At 34.5% G+C, this 19555-nt stretch overlaps 2 protein-coding genes, 1 long non-coding RNA gene and 1 pseudogene across 3 annotated transcripts; 2 read left to right on the top strand and 2 right to left on the bottom strand.

The window, feature by feature from the left end:
• Positions 1-118: 118 nt before the first annotated feature.
• Positions 119-1810, bottom strand: LOC106434611. The gene is made up of 2 exons (XR_001286791.3): positions 608-1810; positions 119-513 (listed from the first exon to the last, which is right to left on the bottom strand). It is a non-coding gene; the product is annotated as an uncharacterized LOC106434611 (long non-coding RNA).
• A 12172-nt stretch (positions 1811-13982) lies between these two features.
• On the top strand, positions 13983-15803 carry LOC106374997 (protein BREAKING OF ASYMMETRY IN THE STOMATAL LINEAGE-like). Its single transcript, XM_013875478.3, has 5 exons — positions 13983-14671; positions 14748-15106; positions 15200-15334; positions 15416-15504; positions 15596-15803. The coding sequence occupies exons 1-5, from the start codon at positions 14584-14586 to the stop codon at positions 15702-15704; spliced, it is 780 nt and encodes a 259-aa protein (XP_013730932.1). The 5' UTR covers positions 13983-14583; the 3' UTR covers positions 15705-15803.
• Positions 15804-16447: 644 nt separating this feature from the next.
• On the top strand, positions 16448-18530 carry LOC106434607 (RCC1 domain-containing protein RUG3, mitochondrial). Its single transcript, XM_013875477.3, has 6 exons — positions 16448-17042; positions 17197-17336; positions 17544-17738; positions 17813-17941; positions 18030-18185; positions 18263-18530. Exons 1-6 carry the CDS (start codon positions 16519-16521, stop codon positions 18451-18453), a joined length of 1335 nt encoding a protein of 444 aa, XP_013730931.1. The 5' UTR covers positions 16448-16518; the 3' UTR covers positions 18454-18530.
• LOC106434608 lies at positions 18454-19151 on the bottom strand (annotated as a pseudogene).
• Between the last annotated feature and the right edge of the window lie 404 nt (positions 19152-19555).

Genomic DNA, 19555 nt, shown 5'->3' with positions numbered 1-19555 from the left:
ATATTTTAGTAGCTCTTTAGCTATTTGCTATGAAATTTTTGTGGCTAATTTAGCTACGAAACAAATCTTAGATAAAACGTGTCTTTTTAAAAAATATATATTAAAAATAAATCAAAAATGCATAAAAATATTTTTCTATTAATTAAATTACAAATTATGAATATATACACATATACACACAAATATATACACAGGCTCAACCACCGACTCCACCACCGGTTCCGCCACCGGCTTCACGACAGACACCTCCACTGGCTCCGGATGCTACGTCTGAAGCGGCGACTCGATCTGCTTCTGGAACAACCGGTGTAACGGATGAAGCAACGCGTCACGCCTGCTCCGCCATCACGCTTCTTCTGCTTCCTCACCGTAGCTTCTTCTTCTTCACCCTTCAAGCCGGTTCTGCACACGAGTCACGAGCCACCACCACCTCTGCTAACTCCTCCTCCATCAATCTCCTCTGCCTCTTCTACCACTACGCCGAGAAGCTCCGATGGCGTCCAGCAAGAAGACCTGAAAATATCCAGAAGAAATAAACTGTTATGCCTTCTTCATTGTAATAAATATTATATAAATCAGTTTAAGTAAAACAGAGCAAAAATATTACAGGTCAAGAGAAGTACTAGACAGAGAAGACATGGAAGAAAGGAGAAGTAAAGAGAATCATGTGAGAGAGGAAGAGATAGAGAAGAAAGATGAGGGAGGAAGAAACACAAAAATATTAATCTGGACCATTAGATTCAATCTAATCAACGGTTCAAATTGTGATCCTTCCACTCATTATATTAACCAATAGGACATGAGAATGAGTGATCCATGTTTTTTGACATCGACAAATCACATTATTTCTTACCTTTTCCCACATTTATTTATTTTCCTCCCGATCGAAGATTCCCCCTCATTAAAAAGAGTTTAATATTTGTATTGGGTATTTTAAGGTTTGTATATATATATATATATTAGTTTTAAAGTTTAGAGTTTTATTTAAAGTTTGCAGTTTAGAGTAATGTTTATGAAATAATGTTTGAAGTATAAAGTTTAGAGTTAATTTTGATTTGCTTTTTAAATCATATGAACTGAAATTTATGATTTACATGATTATGTTTCAAGTTTTTTAATCTTAATTAATGCTGATATTATTGTAGCTATGATTCAGTTTATATAATTAAAAGTTAAAAATTAAAATTTACAAGTTTATGTATTATGTTAGAGTTTCTAATATAGGGTATATGTTAAAGAATTAAGGTTTGTGTTTAAAAAGTTATAATTTATGGTTTAAAATTTATGATTTGAAAATAAAGTTTGAAAATATTAGATTTATGCTTTATTTTTAAGATTTTATTTTAAAGTTGAAAATATTAGTTTTGGTGTTTGGTTTTGTAATTTTGGGTATAATGTTTAGGGTTAGAGTTATGGTTTGGGATATAGTGTTTGAGGTTAGATTTGAAATTTTAGAGTAAAATCCGAAAAATATTAAATTTTGAGTTTAAGTTTTGAGATTTAAAGTTAAAATAAGAGTTTTAAGGGTTATACTTAGAATTAAAGGTTTAAAAATATGCTTAAGGTTTAGAGATTCAAATTTTCGTAGCTATATCGTGGCAAAATCGTAGCAAAAAGGACATTTTTTTGTCAAATTAGCCATGATTATGGCCACGATTTACTTCGTAACTATTTTGCCACGAGAATTTCGTAGCAAAACTGTAGCTATTATTTGCTACGATTGGTTTTGTGGCAACTTCGTATCTTTTTTGCTACGTTTTACATACGAGAAGCTACGTTTTTTATTTCGTAGCATTTTCAAATTTGCTACGAAATTTTCGTAGCAACTTCGTAGCTATAGCCAATATTTCTGCTAGTCAATTCATTCATCGAATCAATAAAACTATTATCATTAAAAACTAGTACGATTTATCTTTCAGGGAAATAGTAGTTTAATGTTACTATCATTAAACTGTAAATATGCTAAAGCATAGTATAACGCCTTAGTCATATCATATTGAGTAAGGCGTATAAATATCAGAAAACCCATTCAGTAATCTTAAAACGAGACACATACTGATTAGACATAACGTATAAATATCAGAAAACTCATTAAGTAATTTTTTTAAAAAATCCACTACGTAAATATGGAAGATTTCATCACAAGACATTACATAACCATATGTTATAATCATAAGGTCTTCTCGGGATATTGTTTCCATCTGGGATGGAATTTGAAAGAAAAAAAAAGACATATATATGTTCGTAGACGAAACATGTTTTTAACCAGTTCAAAGTTCTAACTATAGGTCTGCATCCTTTTTTGTCAACAAAAGTCTACATCGTGATGTTGGAAAAACACTACAAGAAAACACAACTTTAACGACGGTAAAATTCGTAGTAAGTTCGTCGTAAAATAGGCTTTACGAAGAATTAGCGAGGAAAAAAGTTTCGTTGTTATTCGTTTGTCGTAACGCATATTTCCTCGCCAATTCGTCGTAAACTAGCGAGAACCACATTTCGTCGTAAAGACAGAAGAACAATATTCGTCGTAAAAACCACGTAACTTTCCACGTAAGGAGGACGACACATTTCCTCGTAAATAACTCGAAAACATGTCCTCGTAAATTACACGTAAACCCTTCCACGTAAAATACTCGTTAAGCTTTCCTCGTAGTGTTGCCGTAAAAGTTTTCCTCGTAACTTCCTCGTAAGATTTCTACGTAATGTAGTCGTAATTTAGCTACGAATTTACTTCGATTTTTTATTTTTCAGAATTAAAAAATATAATAAAAATTATGTAATTTATTAATAAAAATATAATTTAAAAATAAACGTAAATACGAAAATATTTTATGCCTAAATAAGTTTTGAATTTATAATACAACCACCGAAAAGAGAAAAAAAGAACTAAGGGTCGTTCATCGCCCGGTAGAATTCCTCACTCCTCCTCTCTACATCCACTTCGTCATGTGTGCCAGATGACTAGCCTGGAATGGATTTTGTCGTCGCATGTTCCTCAACAAGGACTCCCATTCCGGATTTGTGGCCGCTACAACGTCTAAGAAGCCCTCGACTCCACCCATACGAGATGTGAACGAAGATCGCGTCGAGTCCAACTCGTTACGCAGCTGAGTGACTTCATCATCCCGTCTCTGAGCATAAGACGATGTCGCTCTCGGAACATCGTTGACGGAACCAATCCCCAATGTACGTCCCTTTTTCTTAGGGACAACCTTAAAAACAAAAACTAAATATTGTTAATAAAAAAAAGTTAAATTAAATGAATAATAATAAAAAATTTAAATTTAAAAAAATTTACCTCCTCAAAAATACTATCCACTTCAAGTGTGGATAAGGTGACGGGTAGTCCGTCGGTGGACTCCTGGGTCAGCTGGGTCTGGCGTTCTTCAACCCGACCAACCAAGTCGTTGAAGATCTCCTCGGACCTAGCATCTAGAAATTGGCCCGCCTTGTCCTTGTGGGTCCTCTCGTAAAGTTTGAAAAGGGACGGAAGTTCTCCCGTCTCTTTGGCCTAAAAAACATTTAAGAAAGTTAGAATATATATATATATATATTAAAAAATTAATTAAATTAAATATTTAATTTCTATATCCAGACGGACACCGGCGTGGGGTTTCTGACCCGTAGAGTGAAGCATCGGCCCGTGGCCGTGCTCATCTACCGTCTGACGGGAGACATAGCAAGATTCAGCGACTCTAATGGACTCAGGATCCCGCCAATAACGGATGAGACCATCCCACACATCTGTGGTGAGCTCAAGGGGTTTGCCACGCTCATACCCCTTCACGATCCAGTCACCCTTCCAGTTGGAAACCGTGTCCAACAAGCGAGCTTTTGTCTTCGCGTTAAACGCTTTCTTCACCCTCTCATTGACCCCCATGGACCAATGGTATTTTTGCTGTAACAGAAAAAATTAAATTAAGAATTAGTTTTAAAAAATTAAAAAATCTAAATCATAAAAAGTATATATAATTAATTAGAAGTAACTTACGGCGAAAACTTTGAACCACGTCTTTCTGACGTAGATCAACGTCGTTTTTCAGTTCGGATGTGGCTCGAAGAAGTAACCTTTGATCGTCTCGGTTACGTTCCGAGCAACACATCCGTAAACCCAAAACCTGAAAAAAAAACAAATCTAAAGTATAAATTATTTATAATTGTTATAAAAGAATTTTAAAAGAATTTTTTAAAAAATGTAATGTACCACAAAGTTTCGTCTGGTCGGTCGGGGTCTAGGACTGATAAACCTTCTCTGCCTGGCTGAGCTAGAAGGTCCTCGATAGTGTACTGCGAGTAAGGAGCACTCGGCGGCACCATAAAATCGGGATGAATCCCGGTCGGCATCGGAGGAGCCATCGGAGGAGGCACAGGAGGAGACACCTCTGGGACATGAGCATGAGGAGCCGGTGATGCAACAAATTGAGGAACCGATGGTGCACCAGAAGGAGGCAACCGAGAGACTCTCTGAGAAGACTGAGTCTCGGGGACAGTCTCCAGACCCGAAGAACCGGGAGCTGAAGAAGGCGGGTCTAAACGACTACCAGGCTCACTGAACATCTCTGTGTAATGGGGAGTAAGTCTGTTTTTTCAAACTTGGAAAAAAAAATTAATTTTTAAAATTAACAAATTCTATAATTAACAAATTTGATAAATCTAGCTAAATTCTCTACATTAACCACCGAATCAACACTAATTAACATAAAATCCGTAAACCTATCTAAATTCCTTACACTAACCACCTAATCTATCCTAAACTAATTAAATTAGAGAGGAAATAGAGAGAATACATACCATTGCTACGAAAGAGAGAGGAAATGAAGACGAAATGGAAGTGAGAAGCTCGCGTGTATATATAAGAAATTAGTAATCCTCGTAATTTCCTCGAAAAGTTTCGAGGAATTCGCGAGGCCTATGTTTTTTTTAACGAGGAAATAGCAAGGCCCATGTTTTTATTTACGAGAAAATACAAAGGGCCGCGTTTTCATATTACGAGGTCTTTACGATGAATTATGCTTACGTGGAATTAACGAGTCCCGCGTTCTTTATTTTTAGGATTCGTCGTAAGTTCCTCGTTAGTTTACGAGGAATTAACGAGGATTATGTTTAAATCCTTAAAATCCGAAACCCCAAACCCCAAACCCCATCTTCCTTATCTTCTACTTCATATATTCCAAACCCCAAATTCTAAAACCACAATTCCTTAACTTATAATCTCAATCTCTTCTTTCTAATTCAACCCCCCCCCCCCATTACCTTACACAAAATCAAATTATATAAATAGATTTTCATGATTAAACCCATCAAATCACGTGCATTAAGTCTGAAAATCAATCATATTAAAAACAAATACATCAATCGGAAACATTGACATTCTCGTCATCACTAGAAACATCATCATTTTCATTAAACTCGTTTTCAACAGCTTTGTCCGTGGAATCGTCGGTAAGATCTTCGTACTCATGATTAAGACTTATGAAATCATATGCACTGATTATTTAAATTAGTTGCAAGAATTCTAAATCATGAATTTATTGATGATTTCTGATGTCGAGATTTGAGCCTTCGGATTATGCTGCCCTAGATATCTCTGGAGATAATTATCCAGAATGGGAAATGAACACTTCAATTGCCCTGAAGTCTAGAGGACTCGGGAAATGTATCATTGAAAGAAATGATGAAATTGAAAGTGAAAAGCATAGAGCCATAACAATTATGCGCTATCATCTCACTGAGGAACTGAGAAATAAGTATGAAGATATTGAGGATCCTTATGATCTTTGGATAAAACTAAAATCCATATACTCAATGGAATTATGGCGAAAAGCCATGAATGATTGGAAGATACTCAGGTTCCAGGATTTTAAATCCGTGGAAGAATATGATTCTGTTCTAATGAAAATCGCCCATAGTCTTGAACTATGTGATGAAGTGGTTACAGATGATGATCTACTGTATAAAACATATTCCACATTCCATCCAAAGGATCGGTTGTTATCATATACAGCTAAGGCTTTCACAACCTATAATGATCTATTGTCATACCTATTAGCAACTGAGCAAAGAAAGCAGAAAGTTAAAGATACCATTGACAGATTTGAGAAAATTCAGAAAAGATTTATTGAGCAACAAAACAGTGAGATGAGATATCCTGAGGCATTGGATCAGGATGAATCCAAGAAAGCCGTGTGGAGTAGTATAGATTGTGAGGCCGGCTTATACATTGACTAAAGAAAGATCTCGACATGATAATTTTATTTTAAGTCTATGGTTTTGTGATTTGTTTTTGACCTACTTGATGATTCACGATTTTTATATATATATAAAAGAGTTTGCGTTGATTTCATTAAATCTTGCCTGATCTTACTTGAACATATGAATGTTTTTACTGATTGCCTAAAGGGCATAATATCCAAGTAAGAAATCGTGAAAGTAGTATAGTGAGCCTAGTAAAGAAACTATGGCTAAGGCATTGTCTAAAGGACATTAGATACACCCAATAATATGTGACCCATTGAGTTATGATAATATGGTTTCTAAATAGAAACAATGGGCAAACAAAAGGAAACAAGTTCTTTCAGATTTTGAAAGAAAAATCGCCTAAGACCTTATAAGAAAGTGGTCGAGACTATACCTAATGATCTCTACTGATTTAAACTATGCTATAAGATCAGTATGATGAGAGGCAAGAACCGTGGTGACCATATTGAGATACACCACGAAATTTTACACTATATGGCATGATAGGATTAGCCATCCTAAAGTCTAAACTCGATGCAAAGATTAAAAAGGCACAAAGTTATCCCGTAAAAGATCTCACGTTGTGAAACATGTACACAAAAGGGAAACTCATTAGGCTTAATTGTCCCAAGCACCACGACCTTATAGTATGGTCATGAGGGGGAGAGAGGATAAACCCAAGATCAATACTACAAGTTCGTGTGCTACTATAACGGCCAAACAATAAAGGCCATGAGAGACAACGGCCTTCGGCCGCAAAGGAAATAACCAGCCTCGTGTACCATTATGGTCTCAAGACCATGTTATAAATGGCTCACCCATAAAACGGCCAAACCATAAGACCATTACTCACCCAAAGAAGACCATGTTATGAACAGGTCGGCCGCAAGGGCCATAACCGGCCAGAGACGCCATTTCCTATAAAAAGTTCGGCCATGTAAGCCATTCTCTATAAGACTAAGATTCTACAGTCTATAAGCTTGGGGACATTATGAATTTACATGTATAGAATTGTCATATGCATCAGGTCATATAAAGTGAGCATAGATATTCCCATCTCAGATTGAATACGGGTCATAAAACCAGATATACACCATCTTAAGAGATTTTGAATAAACCACCACATATGTGCCGTCTAAGATGGAACCTCAGAAGAGGATTGGGAATATATGTTGGATAGGAGTATTACTTTCTCCCACGATTTATAAAGAAAACTTGAGCCAAACATGGGTGATCAGATTGTGGCCAACTACACGGATTGCATCCGTCTATCCAAACATTAAAGGAGAAAGATTATAAGCTGGATAAAGAATGATAAGAATGGTTTTTAACCATCATTGTCTTGGCAAAGATCCTCGGACTAGAGATTATAATTTAAGACGTCCAAAGAAATATTATATAAAGCTAGCTAATTGAGAAGCTAATCGAAATGCCAGACACTAACCCGAGAAATGACTAACCAGCTTAGCACCAAATGAATGTCCTAGAAGAGACATAATCAAGTTGCTATAGAGTCTATACAAGATAGACCAAGTGTTTCATAAGATAAAGGGATCTCGGATAGAAAGGAATGGTGCATGGAATGATAGATTCGAGATCATACTAGAAACCAAACAGACATTGAGAAAAGGCTGCGCAGCTACACATCTAAGGTACCAAACCATGTAGTCTTGGGACGCCAAGCTACTAGGTAATAAAGGTCCTGGATAAAAAGATCTCAAATCTATAGATCATGTCTGGAACATAATGGAACCACATGAAAGTGTCGACACACACACACTTTTGTATAAAGATACATAAAGTTATAGCACTTGAACATAAAGAGATGAACGAGGATCATGAACCCACGAAAGAGTACTCATACAATCATAAAAGATCATAGAGATTAGAAAAGATAAAACGTGGAGGTTCAAAGTATCTAAAAGAGAGATGGACGTATTGGCCGTATACATATACAGAAACGCCATCTGATAAACCAGTGAAATAGATGGATCTTGTGAGGTAAAGAAACCGTGAGAGAAGGCACATGATCACGAGGTCTAAGAGTGTTCATGTCTTCCTACTTAACAGCATTAGATCATAGCTTGTTACACAAGGTACTCACAGAGATCAAAGGAACAGATTATAAGGAGATAAACTCCTATGTGGTGGATGCTGCTACAGATTTTTGAAATTGAAAATGGTCTGGTCATAAGAAAGATATTAGATGCAAATGATGTAGTAAGCAGCATATGGATCACTGGATAAGATGAAAGAACAGCTTCGTTCCTAAGCTGATTCATGGACTGAAACCTAAAGCAGCTGCATATAGTATGTAAAAGAAATTGATCACGCATGATCATTGATCTTGGAGTTGTATAAAAGACAATCCAATACAGTCCATATACTTGAAATTCTTTGTGATTTTACTAAACCTAACAGAGGCATCGAATAAATCTATATGGGTGCCCGGCTAAAGGCGTCCGACCCTCTGGCTAAAGGCGTCCAACACTCCGACTAAAAACGTCCAGCCCATCGGCTAAAAGGCATCCGGTCCTTATCCCTTGATCACGGACTAGTAGAAACAAAAGATCAACCATCATGTTGCAATCCGACATCAGATCCCCTAAGTAAGGATCCAGCATAGCAGAACGGTCTGCTGCCGTATAAACTCCACAAGGCAAGTAGTTGACACTTATAGACGAGGTCTATGACCCGGTCATGATTCGGCCAGATTGATACATGGTCGATAGTAACCATAAATCGCCAAAGTAAAGAGCAGTTGATAGTAGACGATCACGTCTAGACTATGGACACATGCAAACACGATTTGCAAAGACCAAATAGTGATCTCTGAGGACAATATGGTTCATATTGTTTAGCACACATGCTTTACCGAGACACTTAATGTCAAAGGACATGAGGAACGACTTAAGAAGTCGAAATGGTCTAATTACGGTTCAGTAATGAAACTGGCCGATTACTCCCATCCTATACATACAGGAAATATCACGCACCAAGATGCGTAGAATGTAGAACCTACAGTGAGGTTCACATCAGGGGGAGTAGTGCGTGTTGTACTCTTTTTCCTTCATCATGGTTTTGTCCCATTGGATTTTCCTGATAAGGTTTTAATGAGGCAACATGAAGCGTACTACAAATCCTGTATGGTTATGGCATCCAAGGGGGAGTGTTATAAATCATGGAGTGGATTGCCATTAACCAGGCCCGGTCCAAGACCCGCCCAATACCTAGAAGACAAGGCCCAGCCGTGGCCAAAGGAGGAGAGAGAGAGAGACAGTCGTCCGAGGAGAGAGAGACGGTCGGTTTAGACCGTCTTAGACTTAGGACGTTTTCCTTTTATCTGTTTTAGATCTTTTCATATTTCATGTTGTATTATGTTTTGGATAATTTTCTTTTTCCTATACTTTGTAATTCCTATACAAGGAACCTCTATTGTTCATTAATAATACACAGAAATATTTAGTCTCTAAACTCTCTAATTACAACACACACTGATTCAACACACAGACCTTAATCTCTAAAAAAATGTATGAAAAGAAAATTTAGGAGTTTCAAGCAAACGGTTTTAAATTAGAAGCCAAATAAATTTTACAAAAATCTTTTTATTTTTAATCAAGTTTTTTGTTCGCAAAATTTTATAAAATCTACTGAAAACAGAAAAAATTTCAAATTTTAAATCTAAGTAGATTTTTTCTTCTTTTTTTACCTAAGTAGCTTATTAATTTGTATAAAACTCCAAATCGGCCATTTATAATGTTAATAGTCATTCATCAAAAATGCCGATGCATCTCGTTTCATGTGCTATATATCTTATTGTATATGCACTTTTATAAAACAATAGTCAATCTTATAAACAATGAATAACTAAAAAGGCTAAGTAATCAATGCTTTCTTTACATATTTCCAAAAATAAATTGTAGACTTTGTGGTACTAATGTTGAGTTGTAAAAAAAAAAGACTTTGTGGTACTAGTTTCATGAAAGTTGGACCTTTAAGGAATCGAAAGCTATTAAAAAGGAAATTTATCAAACAAATATCGAAATCGAAGTGGAGGCAGATCATGATATTCGGCAGCTGGCAAACCTGGCATGAAATGCCAAATGCCAAAAAAAAAAGAGAATAAAAAAAACCGTTGAGCAAAACGTTTATAACATTCGAATATGCCAAAAGCACACTTAACAAACAGGGAAATTTGCAATTAAACCCCGTATATTTCAGTTTCATCTGAAAACAAACTAATAAAACTAGATGTGGGAGTTAGAATCCAACATTATTCAACGAAGTGAATAGAAAAATCAAAACTCTTCCAATCTTAACGAAGCAATATTTTTTTAAAAAGAAAATAATAATAATAATGTTATTTTTTTAGATAAGCTAACGACATTATGTAATACAAAATGCATGTATCTAAATATAATTTGGTGAAGTGTTTATTTTTAACGTAAACTAGATTTTGAACCGTGTTTTCAAAACGCATGATAATTTTTCGGTTAAAACTTTATAAAATCGCATTTTTACTTTATTTGAAGTAGACATGGACATAAAATCAATAATCCGAGTCTGAACTGTACCCGGCTCGAAATGTACAAAACATATCTGATCTCGAAGTGTTATTAATCGAACCCAAACGGAACCCAAAAAACCGAAAAACCAAAAAATATCTGACTAACCCGAAAAATCAAAATAACTGATTCGAATTTCTAAATTAATCACAAATATAAATATTTGAAACATAAATATGTACTTCAAAGATTCAATTTATAATTATTTTGAAATGATATATAAAAATAATTATTTAAAGTTTAAATAATTACCTTAAATATCCAATTCTATATCAATAAGTATTTATTTCTTATATTTTGTTTTTAAATTTTGGATTTAACTTCGGATATATCCAAAACGAATCAATATAACCCGAATCTGATTGATATATGGTTACTTTATGGGTTTTAGGATTTAACAAAATTTAGAACAAAAATTGATGTGTTATATTTGAACTCAATTTATACTTACGAATTTACCATAATAAGACCTAGGATGTGATATAAATTAGAACCAAAATTCAAAATACCCGACCCGTAACCCAACTGTTACATGAACTTACAAACCTAATTTAAAGTGTTTTTAATATAATTTGTTCAGTTAATTTTATATTGATAAATAGTTTACATGTTTGTTGGAATAACCCGTAAAATTAACTCATAAAAATATCAATATTAACATGTTTCATTATATCATTAAATATTAATAGTAGCTAACTATTAATATTTATTTTATCAAATATATATATATATATTTATATATATATATATCTATTCTAATGCTCTGTCTATTCAAATATATTTAATTATAATTTAATATTCTAATTTGAATATGTATATTTTAATATTTAATATTTATTAGTTTAAATAGAGTACTTTAATATTTTATTTTAATAAGTTGAAGTATTTTTTAAAATTCATGAATATATGTTATTATGTATGTGTAATTATTTTGAATTTTTAAATTTATAAAATATTTAATAAATAGATTACATAACTTTATATTTATTAATTGGTCTACCAATTTAATTTTGAATATGAATTATGTATATATTAATATTATAGAGTTTTTATTTCTTATTCTATAAATCAAAAAAATGAATTAATATTCATTTATAATAATATTTAATATTTATACGGATTTTATTATTTAAAATTAAATATAAAAAATAAATATATATTTACATATAAATATAAATTATTAAAAGATATTATTAGCGGTAATCTTAGAAAAATATAATTAAGAATCTTTTAGAGATTTTATTTTTAAAATATTATAATAATGTATTAAATATGGTATATATTTAATAATAATTAAGTTATTTGGAAGAGAAATAATAAAAAATTAATTAATGTAATAGTCTAACCTATACTAGTATAGTATGTAGATAAAACATGCTTCTGTTTTAATAGTATTTATATGTACAAATAAAATTATAATTTTAAATAAAAATTAACCTTTCCTTATTTTCAATAATTAAAAAATTATTTTATATTAGAAGAATTCGTTAAAATATTAGTTTTATTTTTATTTTTTATTAAAAAATAATACAATACAATGAAAATTTAATTCTAATGTACCGATTAACATTGTTTGTTTCTAAAAGTTAATTTATAAGCTACGTAGTTGAATTTTATTTCTTTTGTTGAAATGTCTTGAACATTAAAAATGGGGTTTGACTTATACTTTACAATTTGCTAGGTTTTTAGGTGAACTTAAAATACCAAATTGATTTCGTACAAATATTTTTCATACACAAGATTACCACATGATGTATAATTTTGATGTTAATGTTATAATCTTCCAGAGGAAAATAAAAACACAAGATTGCCAAAATCAGCGTTGGTGAATCATGTGCTTTATTGTGGACCGCTCTGAACCTTCTGAACCTCATATTATTGCGTGTGTGGTCCAGTCCCAACAAAATATTATATATGATAAAGTTTTAAAAGATTTTTTTGAATTGGGAAATAAAGTTTGTATCATTTGCATCTTTCCAAGAATTCTATTCGTTTGGGCTTTCAAAGATTGTACTCCATTTTTTCAAAAAAATAAATGTTTTAGATTTTTAACATTTATTAAGAAAACATATCAGATTTTAGTTACCAATACATTATTTTCCGTTATCAACTATTCCCCACAACTTTTAATCAATAAAATCTTTATAAACACCATTATATTTTTTGAACTTTATAATTTACAATTAATTTATGCACTAAAAATATAAAACATATATCTTTTTGAAACAATTCGAGTATTATAGTGCTGCTGACCCATCGCAAAGTCTATCTTGTTCAACTCTAGCAGTCCCTTCACTTTGATCAAGACTGCCAATCTGAACATACAACAAACACAATGGACTTTTATGCTTTTAATGGGCTTCTTAATGCAGTAGGTCATTACCTTATGCAGTATTCTTCTAAAAATGGGTTCATTAATTTTCCTTGAAATTCAAGAATACTGCATAAGGTTTTAATTGGCGGAACTTAGATAATAAAACACTAGCAGTATACAACAAAAGTCATATTTTTTCATTTATATATTTAATAAAATGTTTGGTCGATCAGTAAATTATTCATATTAAAAATTATCATAGAATTAATATATGATATATAATTTATTTATTTCTAAATAATATAGATATATTTATATTTATAAATATATTTATATTATATGTTTTTGTTATTAAAAATAGTGAATCAGATATCACATTATATAAATAAAAATATTTTTAAATATGATATATTATTATCTTTTAAAAGATAAATGTATGTTATTTGCAAATTTAAATTTTAAAATATAAATTTAATTTTTGAATATAATCTTTATTTTTATTATTTAATAAAATAAGTTAATTATATATAATTATTTTAATTATTTTATATATTTTATATGTGAATGCTTTACCAAAAACTTCATTTGAGTTTATTGAGCAAATAGCATTTGTAGAACATTAACATCTTGTCAATGTTTTTCTAAATGGATTTCTAAAAATTGTTGATTGGATAATAAATCGCATAATGATTATGCTAATGTTTTACCAATTAAGGCCTAAATTATGATTTTCAAATGTAAAAGAAATATGTTAATGAAAACTTGAATAAAAAACTCATTTGCCGACATACTAGATGGCATCCATTTCTCTAGTCAGCGTTCTACTCCCTCTGTTTCATTTTAATTGTCGTTTTAGGTTTATGCACACAAATTAAGAAAATACTTAATTTTCAAATTTCTAAAATAAAAACATTAATACCGATACAGCTAACCATATTTCAACAAATAGAAAAATAAACAGAAAAATATTATCTAAATTTTTGCATCGAAATTCGAAACGAAGCTTATTTGAAACGAAAATTTTACTCTAAACAACAATTAAACTTAAACGAGGAGTGTATTGTTTATGCCGTTTTTTTGTCACAGAATTGAATAATTGTTTTTTACAGATTGAAAATGAGAAAATTGAATTTCTTTCAGTAGTGATTAAATATGATAGCATTTACTGTCCAATTATTACCATTTCGCAAAACATGTTATTCCTTTTCTTCCAATAATATTAAATGCATTCATGTGTTACATATGTAACCCCCTCCCCTAATTCATGGCAATCTATGTTTTCTATCCCAATGTTTTTTTTCAAATTTCAAATCATTCCTCTTCCTCACAGTAAATCCCTCTTTACTCCTTCTCTTCCCTTCTGAATTTTGTCTTGAAAAAGCCAAAACACACAAAAAGAAATAAAACTGTATCCTTTGGAAAAAGATCCAAGAAAAGTTATTCTTAAAGAAAAAAAAACAGCTAATGGCTTCGCAATGGACAATACAAAAACTTGTCACTTGGAGAGTCAAAGATTGGGCTACCTGTTTCTTGGCTTCCAAGATTCCTATAGGTCTTCCTCTCTATTCTATAATTCTTAATTTTATTTTATTTTAGTTAACTTATTTACTGATTATAGACAATATCAGACATAGATGAAGATGGAGTCAATAATACCGGAAACACAATGAACAACAACAATGTAATGTTCAAGAGAACAAAGAGGAAGATGAAGAGTAAAAAGAAGAGATCAGAGAGTAAACTCAGTCTAAGCCCACCAGGGACACGTCATCATAATCTAAGAAGCAGCAGCGTTTCTCCTACGTCGGAGTCTCAGAACCGGAGGTTGAGTTGGCAGCAGCAGGCACCGGCCTCAGACGAACCTGGCTTCATTGTCTTCTGCTTCGACCGTGATGACGGTGGGTTTGACGTTGTCAAAGAGGGGAAAGAAGAGAGGAAGGAGGTGGAATTGTCCTCGGAAAAGTCACCAAGGACAGTGAATCGTAAGGTTCGTTGTAGGGATTATCCAAATCCTTTGAAACATTTTATAAAAAAATTACTTTGACTCTATCTCTATGTTGTTGTTATTCCTTAAGAACAGCTTATATATGGAGACCAAGGGGAAGTAAAAACAGAGAAGGTTAACTCGCCGGAGATTAAAGAGAAAGAACAAGATCAGGAAGCTAAGACTATTTGCCAAGAAATTAAAGATGTTTCATGTGATGTTCATGATCAGGTAATGATCATTTATATGATGTTTCAGTTTCAAACTTGTGAAATTTCTATTTTTATTTATAACTTTTAGCTGTTGTTGCAGAAGAATGAGGAAGAAGAAGTTGATGCCTCTGATAAATCTAGCGGGTCTAGTCACTCAGACGAAAGAAGGGGATCGTTTGCATTTCCCGTGTGAGTTTAAATAGCAACAAAAGGGTTACAACTTTGTTTTTCTTTGTCTTGTTTTGGACATTAAGGTCTCTGAACCGAAAAATTTATGCAGACTGGGAGTTGAGTGGATGGGGAGCCCTGTCCAGATGCCTAAAACAGATGACTTGTCTCCGAAGAAACAAAAGCCAATTGCTTTAGGGTTTCAGTGTTGTAGATTCTAAAAAGGGAGAAACACTCCAGAAGTTTTTATGAGATTCTCTTGTACTAGTCTGTTTCTGAGTAATATATAAACCCTTTGAAAGGACAGATGATCTTTTTTTTTTGAACAACAAAAAGGACAGATAATCTACAATGTTAGATTTAGCCATGAACTCTTACAACCTCAAGCAAAGTCCACTGTCCACTCTCCATCTTATGCCATCATGTATCAATCATGCCTAAAAATAACAAATTACAAGGACTAGAAGTAAGACAATCTCTCTTCTCCATGGAATGCTATTTTGTTGTATATCATCGAGGCAGGCCGCAGCTTAACATAATCTCATCGTAATATTTCTTAGCGCAATTCTCTCAAATATCTCTTTTTAAGTTTTTGTCACAAAATAACTAAAAAATTACAAAATAGACTTTTTTTTTTAATTTAAAACTCTATCTTCAAAATCTCACCTTTTAATTCTAAATCATAAGTATAGATTACTTAACCCTATGATATAAATGTATTTTTATTTTTTAATAAAACTTTTTTGATCGTTTTTTTAGAGTATTTTGCAAAAATAAATTAAAAAAAAGTTATCCTATTGAATTTTTCTATTTCTTATCTATACTCAAAAACTTCCCTTTTCCCTTTGCAAAAAGTCTTAAAATCAACGGCGATACTTAATAATATAGGGTCTTATTTGAAAGAAACAACAAATATTGTGTCCTAACGAAGTTAAACGCTGTCGTTTTACTAAACTCTTTGTAATATTGTTCAAATGTCTAAACCTCCACCAATAACCGGTGGTTCGGTAGTGAAGAAACCTCCCGACGATAGAAATGGCAGCGTTAAGCCACCGCCTACGTAGCTTCACGCGCCGCTTCTCCTCGACACGGAACACTCAAAGAAGCGGCGGATCCACCAAGGTGCCAACACTCTACACAAGCCCAGAGATCGACTCGGATCCCACAACCCTCCAGCTCCTCTCGTGGGGACGAGGCGCGTCGGGTCAACTCGGCGGCGGGATCGAGGAGATTCGAATGTACCCGTCTCCGGTCGCTAACCTTCTCCTTCGCTCCGATCAATCCTTCTCGCTTGCTCAAGCGCCGGGAAGAATAGACACCGTTAACGGGTCGGGTTTTCGGGTTGGAGTCTCTTCCGGGCTGTTCCACTCGGGTTTAACGGTCGATGGAGATCTGTGGATTTGGGGGAAAGGAGACGGAGGGAGGCTAGGGTTCGGACAGGAGAACTCGGTGTTTGTTCCCAAGCTAAACCCGCTTTTCGAGGAGCGTTCGATTCGCTGTGTCGCTCTCGGTGGCTTACATTCCGTGGCTTTAACGCATAGAGGAGACGTTTTTACTTGGTAAGCTAGATTAAAGTTCGAAGCTTTTAATCTCGATTTTGAGCTTGGAATTGAGACAATGCCAACTAGATTAGCTGTTCTGTTTGTTTTTTTTGTGTGTGTGTGTGTTTCTGCATAATGTGATGGTTACATATATTAAAAATGAAGTTTTCAGGGGTTATGGCGGTTTTGGTGCGCTTGGACATTCTGTTTACACCAGAGAACTTGTCCCTCGGCGTGTTGAAGGCTCTTGGGATTGCAAAATCTCTGCCATTGCAACCAGCGGAACTCATACCGCTGCTATTACCGAATCAGGTTTTTTTACATGCTTTCTCTTCTTGCTACATATATATATATATATATATGCAATTTCAAGAAGTTGTTAGTTGATGTTGTGATAGCAGTAATTATAATAGTAATAGATCCCCTCTATGTCATACTCACTACAAGTTTTCCTTCAAATCTAGACGGAGTGTATATCTGTTTAACTCTTGATTGACCGAGCTTTGTTCATGGTCTTAGGGGAGCTATATATGTGGGGTAGGGAGGAAGGAGACGGAAGGCTAGGACTCGGGCCAGGCAGAGGACCAAACGAAGGTGGTGGGCTTAGTGTTCCCTCAAAGGTCAAAGCTTTAACAGTTCCCGTAGCTTCTGTCTCTTGTGGTGGTTTCTTCACAATGGCGCTAACACAAGAGGGACAGCTATGGAACTGGGGAGGTAAAAACCATTCTAGCCTCGCTTCCACAACTGTTAGTGTGATAAAGATTATTCATTGGAACTATATGTCTCAGCAAACTCAAATTATGAGCTCGGACGCGGTGATAACTTGGGAGGTTGGGAACCAATGCCAGTACCCAGTTTAGAAGGCGTTCGCATAACTCAGATTGCTTGTGGTGGATATCACTCTCTTGCATTAACCGGTATACAATTCATCTTCAAACTGAACAGCTCTTCTTTGGTCTGTTTTTTTTTATACTATTTTGACTTGAAACTTTGGTGTGATAACAGAAGAAGGTAAAGTACTCTCGTGGGGACACGGTGGCCACGGCCAGTTAGGTAATGCTTCGCTACGGAACCAGCAAGTACCTACAGAAATCGAAGCATTAGCAGACAAAAAGATCGTCTTCATAGCTTGTGGAGGCTCCTCTTCTGCAGCGATAACAGGTAAAAAAAAGTAATGCCATTGTTATCTTCACTTGGAAATGGTATAATAAAAACAAGGGATTGGTTTTTGTCGGCAGATGGAGGTGAACTCTGGATGTGGGGAAACGCTAAAGATTTCCAGTTAGGAGTTCCAGGACTTCCTGAGATCCAAACTTCTCCGGTCCAAGTCAACTTCTTAACCGAAGAAGATGAGCTTGGTCCGCACAAGGTTATCTCAGTTTCCATCGGTGCTTCTCATGCTCTGTGTTTGGTCTCAAGATCACATTAATAAACAACAACTTTGATATTGAGTACGCTTTTGAGAGTAATGATTATACAAATAAATGAACAAGATCTTTCTTTACATATCACAATCAGCAGTTCAGTTACGAGCAGCAACCAACCTTTTTAACCCCAGAGACGTCCTCTTTAGACCCAACATTGATGGTCCGTCCTTTCGGAAGAGCAGCGGGATCATCTCCGTGGTCAAGCGCTTTACGGCTAGTCACACGGTAAATCTGAGTAAGCACTTTGAAAGCGTTCTCGACGTTTGTTGCTTCGAGAGCTGACGTCTCCATGAAGAAAGTGCTCTCTCTCTCTCTCTCTTTGCGTCTTGACGAAACAACTCTTAGGTGACGGAGATCCGCTTTGTTACCAACGAACATGATGACGGTATTGGAATCCGTGTGATCTCGAAGCTCCTTTTAAGGCTTTAACCATCTCTCCACGTTCTCGAACGTCACGTGCCTCGTGACGTCGTAGACAAGCAACGCTCCTACGGCTCCTCGGTAATACGCACTCGTGATCGCTCTGATACCTCTCTTGGCTGGCGGTGTCCCAGATCTGAGCTTTGACGATCTTATCGTCGACGACGCCGGAGTCTCCGATCAGCACCACCTTGAATAGGTAATCGTAGTCGTCGTCCGCTCTGTACGCCGCCATTGTTGAGGCTCTCTGATTAGAGAAGCTCTCCTTGTAAAGATTAAGTGCGTATCGAGCAAAGAGGGAAGAAGAAGAAGAGACGCACATGAAAGAGATTCAAATGAAAGAGAATTGGGTATATCCGGATCCGAGTCGGGTCCGCGCGTTATTGGGTCAAGAGGCCGTTAGGGTTTGAAAATTAGTTAGCTTTTAATATACGTTACATCGTAATAATATCTTAAAAGCTCCAAATTATCTGTAAGTTATAAATGAGTTTCTGTAAGAATTAAGACGGAGATGTACAGTATTCAAAACTGAGAAAAGGGCGTAACACATTTACAGTTTCGCATAATTAAAAATACAGCTAAGGTCCCTTGTAATATAATACTTGGATTAGATCTGCGCCCTGCGCGGGGTGAAATAAATATAAAAATGGTTTATAAAAATAAAATATTAAAATTATGAAACTG

This window comes from Brassica napus, chromosome C7 (genome assembly GCF_020379485.1).
Source record: "Brassica napus cultivar Da-Ae chromosome C7, Da-Ae, whole genome shotgun sequence".
Taxonomy (NCBI): domain Eukaryota; kingdom Viridiplantae; phylum Streptophyta; class Magnoliopsida; order Brassicales; family Brassicaceae; genus Brassica; species Brassica napus.
Note: the sequence above shows the minus strand (reverse complement) of the source record. Positions and strands in the feature narration are given on the sequence as shown.

Bases quoted from the DNA above. Each gene is read 5' to 3' on its own strand.
- LOC106374997 (XM_013875478.3), top strand. From the start codon at position 14,584: ATGGCTTCGCAATGGACAATACAAAAACTTGTCACTTGGAGAGTCAAA. The intron at 15,107-15,199 runs GTTCGTTGTAGG...CCTTAAGAACAG, and splicing joins CAAGGACAGTGAATCGTAAG to CTTATATATGGAGACCAAGG. The intron at 15,505-15,595 runs GTGAGTTTAAAT...AAATTTATGCAG, and splicing joins GGATCGTTTGCATTTCCCGT to ACTGGGAGTTGAGTGGATGG.
- LOC106434607 (XM_013875477.3), top strand. From the start codon at position 16,519: ATGGCAGCGTTAAGCCACCGCCTACGTAGCTTCACGCGCCGCTTCTCC. The intron at 17,043-17,196 runs GTAAGCTAGATT...TGAAGTTTTCAG, and splicing joins AGAGGAGACGTTTTTACTTG to GGGTTATGGCGGTTTTGGTG. The intron at 17,942-18,029 runs GTATACAATTCA...GTGTGATAACAG, and splicing joins TCACTCTCTTGCATTAACCG to AAGAAGGTAAAGTACTCTCG.